Source organism: Aplidium turbinatum, chromosome 9 (assembly GCF_918807975.1).
Source record: "Aplidium turbinatum chromosome 9, kaAplTurb1.1, whole genome shotgun sequence".
In the NCBI taxonomy this organism is placed as follows: Eukaryota; Metazoa; Chordata; class Ascidiacea; order Aplousobranchia; family Polyclinidae; genus Aplidium; species Aplidium turbinatum.
Window position 1 is genome coordinate 26209179 of NC_137480.1, and position 10155 is coordinate 26219333.

Below are 10155 nucleotides of genomic sequence, written 5' to 3' on the forward strand. Positions count from 1 at the left end.
AATTGTCTTCATTGATCTCTTTCAACTGGCTCGGGTTCCAAATAGCGACTGTCAGAACAGCGACTGTCAATAGAGCGACCACACGACAGCGATTCATTTAAAACAGCGACTGTCAATAGAGCGACTACACGACAGCGATTCATCAAAAACAGCGACTGCCACAACAGCGACCTCACTTCTTTTATTAAATCCAAGGCTTACGCGCACACGCACTCTTTCACCCCCTCCACACATACCTTCCATCCCCCACACCTCTCTACACACGTATGCACGCACAAATAGGCAAACACTGCGTAGTGAAAGATTGAAACCAAAAGGGACTTTAAAACAACATTTTATTTGGACTATCCATAGAAGTCACATGATTTAAAAAGAAATAGGCTAGTCAAGCCAAACAACAGAAAGTCGTCAAGCCTTGCAATAAAATTCAGGGTCTAGAAAAAGATTGAAACCAAAAGGGACTTTAAAACAACCAAAAGTCTTGCAATAAAAATCAAGCCACGTTTATTTCTAAATTGTGAGCAAGGGCTCGAAGGAACTGCCGCAGATCATACTGGCCTCGATTTTGCTGTACAACAGTGATTCGTGTGTTCATTGTCACGTATCTTTTCATTCGCTGAGTCAGGTCTCTGCCTTGTAGTAGCTGGGTTCGGTTTGGTTCGGTTTAAAGTGTTAAGTCGCTATCATAACAGTCGCTGTTTTAATGCAGTTGGCATTTATACAATCGCTGTTTGGAATGTCGCTCACTTCATTACGTCGCTATTATGAAGTCGCCATTATGACAGTCGCTGTTTTGACAGTCGCTATCCGCCTGGATGCCCTTTCAACTGATGGTGACGGTTTCCTTGGTAACTTTCAAGTGACGTCAATCGCATGACGCAGCACGTAGCGTCACTAACTTTTCACCGTTATTTTTGGTTATAATCATCACCAGGGACAGTTTGTCCATAAAAACTGCAAGGGCTGCAGCCCTCCAATTGTTGAAGTACAAAGAGCAGTTTCAGTGTTGTATGTATGATGTGCTGCATTGGATCTCCTTTGAATGACGTTTGCTCTTATGACGTATTTTGAAGAACAGAAAAAAGGCCGGAGACGAGAATCAATGCATTGAAACTTTGGTGTCCGACGTTTTTTCGTAAACAGTTGTTAGTAAAAAAATTGTTCGTAAACGATTGTTCGTAAAACAATTGTTCGTAAATTTAATTCTTTGTAAAACAATGTTCATAAAGAATTTCTTCGTGCATGCAATTGAGAATTGATGTATACCAACAAATGCTTTACGAAGAATTGTTTTAGGGATTTAATTTTACCAACAACTGCTTACGAACAATTGTTTTACGAACAACTGTTTACGAACAATTGTTTTTCGAACAATTGTTTACGAACAATTTACCTATAACCGAAACTTTGTAATTGATTGATTTCAATTCAAGCTATGCCCCTCTGTAAATCCTGTGTTTCAGTTTTATTACATCTGTTTTTGCTTAGACTGAGATTTATAGCTATTAATGGCTTTCTTGAGTTTACATTGTACTTCCTCTTTTAAAACTAGTCTGAAACTAATTGTTGAAGAATTACAATAGTTTTCAATTGGAAGAAGTCTGGTGAAAGATTCTCGAATTGAACAAATTAATTATTATTGAACAACTGGTTAGCTCAGCTTAGTCCGCCCCGTTAGCTCAGTGGTTACGCGCCGGGTTCAAGATCACGCGGCGCTGGTTCGACTCTCGGGGTGTGCGTTTGAGCAACGCATTTTCAGGACTGCTCTCCATTCAGCGGCACCTAGTGAATGGAATAATTTCTCGGCAACAACACTTCAACAATCGGAAAACTTCACTCTGCCAATCTCGGTAACCGGCCCTGCGTCAAGAGCCTCTACAAGTATGCAAACAAGTACCAGGAATAACCTATCAAGGCTTTGTCAGTCCGAGGATAAAGATTCAAAACCAAACCAAACCAAACCAAACTGAATAGTTATTAGAAGGCAGGGTAGTTAATTAAATTTGATGATAAAGTGAAATATGCATGTGATTATTCATGGATTGTCATTGGGAACTGAATCTTAATTAACTGGACTAAGCTTCCTATGATTTAAATGTTTAAGATTGTCATTGAGAACTGACACTGTCTAACTTAAATAACGTTTTTGTTATAATAAATGTTTAAAAATTTGGAAATCTTTTGTTTAGATTTATAGCTTAATCTAAAATTATTTGCTTTTGTATCTTAGAAAGTGAATTGTTTGAAGATGTCTATCACATTGAGTGGAAGAACAAACCTCAAAGAAGTTTCCAGGAAAAGAGTTGCCACTGTCAATCTTTTAGATTTTGCAAACGAGAACAGAAAGTTAGGTTTGTTTAATGACGTCGTAATTCGTGTAGGGAACCAAATTTTTGAAGCCAACAAGATAGTTTTGTCTTGTTACTCTAGTTTCCTTAAAAACATCCTCAAACAAAAAGCCAAAGATGAATTCCAAAAGTCAATTCAGATCGAATGTGTGGACGGGAACTCTATGAAGATTCTCATCGAGTTCATTTACACTGGTGATATTATTATCAATAGTGATAATGTTTGTGACTTGCTTTCGGCGTCACATGTCTTGGTAATTGATGAAGTCGAAGAGTTTTGCTTCGATTTTCTCACTGAAGCTCTTAATCCAGAAAATTCCTTTGTCATTCTTGGCTTGGCAAATTGCTACAAAAACCATTCATTGAAAGCTCAAGCTGTTCAAATAATTGCTGATAATTTTGATAAAGCTGCAACATCTGTTGAATTCAAGAAGTTGACTAAAGATGAATTGGAATCATGCATCAAAGTACTAGAGGAAAAGAACACAGCGATGTCATCTCTCTACAATGCTGTGGTTGGTTGGATCAAGCATGATCAACAAAATCGTGTCAACAACTTTCCTGATTTGTTGCAACTCATCAAACTTGAACAGACATCTTTTGAATTCTTGGAAACCGTTGTGAAAACTGAAGACATGGTTCAGAACAACTTAATTAGCACTCAAATGTTGGCGGATGCTTTGATTCATCACACGAAACAATTGAAGCTGGAAAAACAGGATAGTGGTGATAGAATATTGAGTTTGGGTGGTCAATATACTTTGACAAAAGTTACTGAAGTTTATAATTGTTTGAACGAATGTGCAAAGAATTATCCTGATCTTCCAGATGGTCGATATGGTGGTTGCTCTGTCAAGTTGAAGGATTATTTGTATTATGTGGGTGGCCTGACGTCAGATGATAACGCAACTTCAACTTCAACTGTTTGGCGAATGAATTTGATTGAAAAAGAACTAAAATGGAAAGAAGTCAAATCAATGAGCAAAGCAAGAGCTGTGATGGGAGCAAGTGTGTTTGGAGGTAATCTGGTTGTTGTTGGTCATGAAGATCCTGGAGAGTGTTATTTGTCGAATTTTAATTTATGGCAAGACATTCCTCGAATGGAACAAAACAGACATGGAAATGCACTTGTCGCATGTAAAGATAATTTGTATGCAATTGGTGGATATCATAAGGACGAATATTTGTCATCTGTTGAATGTTTGCAAAGTTGTGAAATGAAATGGAAAGTTGTGAGTCCCATGCAAACTCCACGACGATGGCTGGCAGCTGTTTGTTGTGGTGGATTGATTTACGCCATTGGCGGACGAACTGGTGATGATTGGAATACTGCGCTAAAAAGTGTCGAAAAGTACAATCCAGCAACCGATCAATGGACCTACCTCAGTGAGATGAGTTTTCATCGAGGTGGGTGCTCAGCTTGTGTGTTGAAAGGAAGAATATTTGTTGTTGGTGGATGTAATGAAAACTTTAAAGAAGTAAAAGAATTGGAATCTTATGATCCATTGATTAATAAATGGAACATTGTTGGAAGAACAGATGATGAATTTCGTCATCACTCACTTGTTGTTTTGTGAATCTTCAATCAAATTTGAAGAACATGTAATTCAAACTACTAAAGTAAAATTTGAATTAATTGATATATAAATGCTTTTTGCAGTGCAGCCTACTAAAGAAAAGTGGTTTACTTCTGACCTGTATGCAATTTGGACCAGTCTTCTAACTTAAAAAATAGAAATCGTTTTTTTAATATTATGAACAGCTTGAAAGAAAATAAAAAATATAGCACAGATGTGAAAAACTCACCACCAACATTCTGGTAGAATAATTCTGCGCGATCCGCCTAATAAAACGTTCGGTAAAAAAACGCGCGATAAACAATGTGATAAAAGGAACAAAAGTCGGACGCTATAAAACCACTTCTCGTCATCACATTTAAGCAAATGTTATACTTTTATGTGGAAAAATGAACGATGAACACAAAAATTCAAACAAAAAACTCAACTTGTCATCAGAAAAGCAATTGCAAGACACAAAATCGGAAATTATGATTGTCACATGAGATTTGGCTAAGGGTTGTAGATCATAGGCATGCGAAACTACATCCGCTTTTGGAAACTACACGCGAAACTACATCCACAACACTAGAAGTTTCACGTTTTGTTTTTGATTTACAAAATGATGTAAGTGGCAATTGACCATTCTAACTTTGGAGGAACAACGGAGTTGCGCGTCCCGTAATGTACTGTTCCTAGATTTGGCAAAGAAAGTTAGCATCACAAAAATGTCGATAAAAACACTTTTTCAAAATAGTTTTAGAAATTTTTTTTTTGATTCGTATTAAGCGTTAAATTTGCTTTCCAGAGGTGTTACAATCCTGATGGCGCACACGAAGGAAACGTAAGCAGATTGTTTTGAAAATAGGGAATAAATTTACTTAAATCGAGCATAATTAAACATTTCGACGTTTTGACCAGTCTTTGACCACGTCGGCATTTTCTCTTTGTTTTGTTGATTCTTAATCGCTTATAAGATTTTCCCACCGCACCTTTGAGGCAATCTGATGCGGTCGTTACGTTTTTTGTTAACGCAAGATCTGTCAATTAGACCTGATTAGACCTATATTTCGACTTGTAGATTTTTTTGCAAACCTTGTAAAAATAAAAATAAGTCTAGCCAAACTTACAAAAAAGAAATTTTCGTGTGACATTCATCCTATTGAAAACATCATCGGCAGCAGTGGCCGAGTCGGCAGCAGTGGCCGAGTGGTTAGCGCGTTGGGCTCGCAGTCGAGAGCCTGCATGTTCGACTCCAGCCACTCGCACTTGCTGTTGTTTCTCTGGGCAAGAAACTTTACGATAATTGCCTCTACCCAGTGATCAATTTCGAGTAATGGGTAGTACCAAATTTAAGTCATAAGTAGAGTAGACAACCGGAAACAGACATTGCCGTCGGCTGCAGCGTGGGTCAGGTGTACGTCGGAAGGCGTACACCGATGCATAGCGCTCAAGTCCGCTTTCCCGCAATGCAGGATAAAGATAATAAACAAACAAAAACTAAATCTAAAGTGCAACAATATTTTCAACTGAAGTCGCCTACCCCCTTTGCTATTTTTTCGAATGTTGTGTATAAATTAGCTGTATGCGTGACGCAAACCAGACATACATTGGTATGTCAACCAGACATTTGTTGACAAGGGCTGGGGAGCACTTAAACTCAAACTTAACAACCAAAAGTGCAATTAAAGAGCACATCGCCTCTTGTGAAACGTGCACTGACAATGTCTCGATCGACCAATTTAAAATCATCTCTTGGGGCAGATCTGAATTTCAGACTAAAATCATGGATGTCAGGGCGGGGAAACCCAAATTAACTTTGCGACTTTTTTGTTTCAGCGTGATGTCATTGTGTACAACATGCGTTTTAGCAATAAAAAAAATCCATTTTTGTTGCCCTCGTCTCGCTAAGGCCGCTTTTGTTTGATACCCGTTTGCGAGGTCTCGTTGCGCATCAAGCTGTGATTCTGTTCGCTGTGACGTCACAAGGTACATATAGTTGTGGCAAAAAGTTTAAGACCAGACCAGACTTGATTTATGACGATTTTTGCATTACTTCAAAATACTGCATCAGATATAAGATGATGCATAAAGATGATGCAACTGAAACAATATATGATGCAGTATTTTGAAGTAATGCAAAAATCGTCATAAATCAAGTCTGGTCTTAAACTTTTTGCCACAACTATATGTACCTTGTGACGTCACAGCGAACAGAATCACAGCTTGGTGCGCGCGAGACCTCGCAAACGGGTATCAAACAAAAGCGGCCTTAGCGAGACGAGGGCAACAAAATTTGGATTTTTTTTTTGTTGCTAAAACGCATGTTGTACACAATGACATCACGCTGAAACAAAAAACTCGCAAAAAGTTAATTTGGGTTTCCCCGCCCTTTAAGAATCAAAGGTAATAATCCGTCTCTCAAAACTCAAAAGGCAGTTATTTGCCTGTGGTTCGCCTTTTCTTTTGTGTGTGTTCTCATTGTTTGTCACTTACCGGTACTTTGTATCTCATGTGATCAGTTTCCCGCCATGTTATTTACTCGTAATCATTCTTGTATCACTTCTTCAGTTTGTGCTTTTCAAAGTCAGATTTTTCTTATAATTTTCATTTTATGTAGGGGAGACCGGGGCTAGTTGTAACATTTTTTGAATTATTTATTATATGTCTGTAAAAACAAGTCTGAGCGAATTTTTTGGAGATTAGTTGTATAGGTAGACTATTTACGCATATTATTCCACCTAAAGCCCTGTGATATATATGAAGGATTTTGAGAAAATTGGCCTAGAAAAACTTTAATCGGGCGTTACAACTTGCCCCGGATCTGGGGCAAGTTGTAATACAGGCAGAGGCAAGTTGTAACAGAATATTTTTCCTGCGAATAAATAGCAAACACTTTACTAAACATTCACTTTTCTTCAAGAAAGGTTTATTCACTCCTCAAGGTCAGAAAATTTTCACCAGAAGGTACACACTGAAGCAAAACTGCACACAATATAACAGGCATTTCAAAAATTCACATTTTTCCTTTACTCCTCACAAAGGTGACAATAATACTTTGGCAATCCCTCGGTACATTGAGAATGCGACCAACCATGGCACTTTTCACACCTGACCCAATTTTCTCCCGGTCTACTGTTCGAATACGCTCGAAAGACATAGGCCTACAGGTGTTCAATGTTTTTTCTTACAATCAGTAAGCTATCTTAGGTAGGCTAGTTAAGTTTACCTTTAACTTTCTTAACCAGTCTGTACAAAGTCACATGGCATATGTTGTAATCTTTGGCAATTTTTCGAATAGACTCATTTCCAGTGATGGCTTCCTCAGCAGCACGTTTTAATACAGCAGGTGGAATCTTCCCACGTTCACTTTTTCTTTTATAATTACGCATAATTGTAACAGTTACCAAGTAATCTAGCTCATTTACTGCCAAAGAACATAACACAGCTCTTGTTACATCTTGCCCCAATAGCAGTTAGCCATGAACTGTTCGATATTTCACCAATAAAATGCCACATATTTTTGGTCACCTTTAATTTTTTAAATACCTAAGTAAATGGTTATATCAAAAAAAAAGACCAGCCCTTTAGCTTACTTTTTCTTGTCGTAGTAACTACAAGTTTATTTTTCTAAAATTTTACTTTCAGTAGGCAAAAAATGCTTTTCGTTATAACTCAACTGTACGGAGAGATATTGAAACGAGGGTTTATCTGTAACTTAGCTACAATACACTTGATAGAGGGCGCAATAGAAAAATACATTTTTCTGTTTAGTTGGGGAGAAAATGATAGTGTTACAACTTACCCCTGTTACTTTTAGCCCCGGTCTCCCCTATATTGCAGATTTAAAGTAATTCCTGATGATGTAAATTATGTTTTTCTACGATGTCATTCTTTTAACGTTGTTATTGCGTTTTAAAACATCACTTAGCCAAGACGAACGAGATTTCATTGAGAAAACAAATGATTGACCAATGCAGCATCAAACCCCCATCAATGTGTGGTTGCTTTGTAAATAATTCGTTTGTGACTTGGTTTGGTTCAAAGTAACTCATGCAATGTGGAATGTAACTTCAATAGAGGTTGAAGATGTTTATCAGCCATCTACAATTTTACAACATCTCTTCTGTTCTTCTGGTGTCTGCACTGCTAGGCTACCACAATACGTTAAATAAACTTTTTGAATGGATGAACTTGGTTACTACACATGACGTCAAAATCTGTGCAGACTTTCTGCTGCACATAGACGCTTGTTTTGCAAAGATATTTTCAAGCACTTGATAAAGAATTCATCACAATGCATTTGGTGATATTGGAGAGGAACGGACATTCCAAAAGTGTAAAGTTGTATTTTACATCGCATCATTGTCACCAAACGTTGAAACGATGTAAAAAGCATCATTTGTTTACTTGTATCTTGATTATACTTCAATTCTCCTTATTTGTGTTAAAAATTGCAAGTTTTCATTTCTCTTTCATGTAATAATAACACGTGTATTATTTTCGAATATTTCTTTCGACGACCAAAATACTACATCGCAACGTTGGAAGAATGACCGGTTTGCCGCATTTCGAGTCGTTTTCGAAATGTTTAACGAAAACTGCGGCAAACATGTCATTCCAGGTGACTACTTGTCGTTGGACGAAACGCTATACCCCATGAGGACACAAATTGCCTTCAAGCAATATAATCCAAACAAGCCTGCGAAATATGGCCTTCTGTTCAAGTCGATAAACGCCAGCAGATTCCTATACACATTTACGGCATCGGTGTATTCATTTTTACGTTTGTGGAACAGAAGAAGTGGTAAAAGGAATGGTGATGAGCCTGGAACAATACGGTGACCTTCAAGGTCGGAATATTTTGTATGGCCGCTTGTACACCTCTGTACCACTCGCGCAGTGGTTGCTTGACAAGGGATATAACGTCAGTGGGAACCCTCAACGCTATACGTAGAGGAATACCCCTGGAAGTGAAGCAAGTGAGTGGTAGGGAGGAATTTTCGTACAAAATGTATTGGCAGACATGTGAGGCTGATCTCAGCCTACATTCTTATGTATTAAAAACGAAGAGTTCTGGCATGTGGAATGTGTTGATGTTGACGACCATGCAACCTATATTGGGGATTACCAAGGATGACGACAAAAAGAAGCCAGGCCTGTATAAGCTTTACGACTTCACAAAGGGTGGCACCGATATCATCGACCAAAGGATGGGTTCATTCACTTGCAAGGCGAAGTCCCCACGGTGGACAACTACTATACGTTTACTTATTTTTTGGATACTTGCCGCGTCAACGCATTTACAGTTTTAGCACTAAATGAAGGGACTGATCCACGCAAGCGAAAATCCTTCGACTTCGGTTGGTAACTGGCCATGGAGCTCGTGAAGCCATTGATAAAGTCGCGATCTCTCCAGGGCATGAACTATCACACCATACATAAGATTGAAGCAGTAATAGGGAAACAACCTTCAACAACCCCTGTATCAACTCCAAGCGGCAAACGACACGACGTAAATGCGACGTATGCAAACACGCTATTATGGGAGAAGGTGCCAAAGCCAGAAAAAAAAACTACCAAAAAACCGTGGCCAATGTCAGTGCTGTGAAAAGCCTTTATGCCCTGCACATTCCATACGAGTACGTCAAGCTTGCTATGTCAAGATTGAATCTTAGAGAGCTTAATGAATTCACAAGAAAATAACCAGTTTTGCCCGAGGCATTACATTTACAGAGAAAGCGTTGTGAGGTTCTGTTAATTAATGAACCGTAACTGTTTTATTTTGAATTTCTTTCTGACTTCTGTTTAGAGCATCATCGACTTTATCGGGTAATCTTACTCCTAGTACTAGCCTTGTATTTAGCCGAGTTCACATTGAACTTACGTTGAGAGACGCTGTTGCAACTACAATACATTGCATTTAAACCGCGGTTTTTGTCGCATGATCTTCCATTCGTTTCGTGGATTACATAATAGTATTTGATAAACGCCACCCTGCTTCTTCAGCTGGTCTACATTTGTTAATAAAGCGTTGAAGTTGCTGTTCTAAGAACCGAGGTCACAAGTTTGTAATCCAAATTGGTGTGACACGCGTTCAGAAATCTCATTACTGCATGTAATTGATGAAGCATTGTTCTTTTAGTCAAGCAGCGACCTTATGTTTGAGCGTGGGAAAAGTTATTATTTTGCATGAAAAATATAGATTCAAATTGAGATCATGTAAAAAAAAAATAATCACAACATTGCAA

The 10155-nt window shown here is 38.2% G+C and overlaps 1 protein-coding gene across 1 annotated transcript; it reads left to right on the top strand.

Annotated features, from left to right (window-relative positions):
• The first annotated feature begins 2248 nt into the window (after positions 1-2248).
• LOC145776887 (kelch-like protein 31) lies at positions 2249-3925 on the top strand. Its single transcript, XM_082588104.1, has one exon. The coding sequence runs from the start codon at positions 2249-2251 to the stop codon at positions 3923-3925; it is 1677 nt and encodes a 558-aa protein (XP_082444230.1).
• Positions 3926-10155: the final 6230 nt, after the last annotated feature.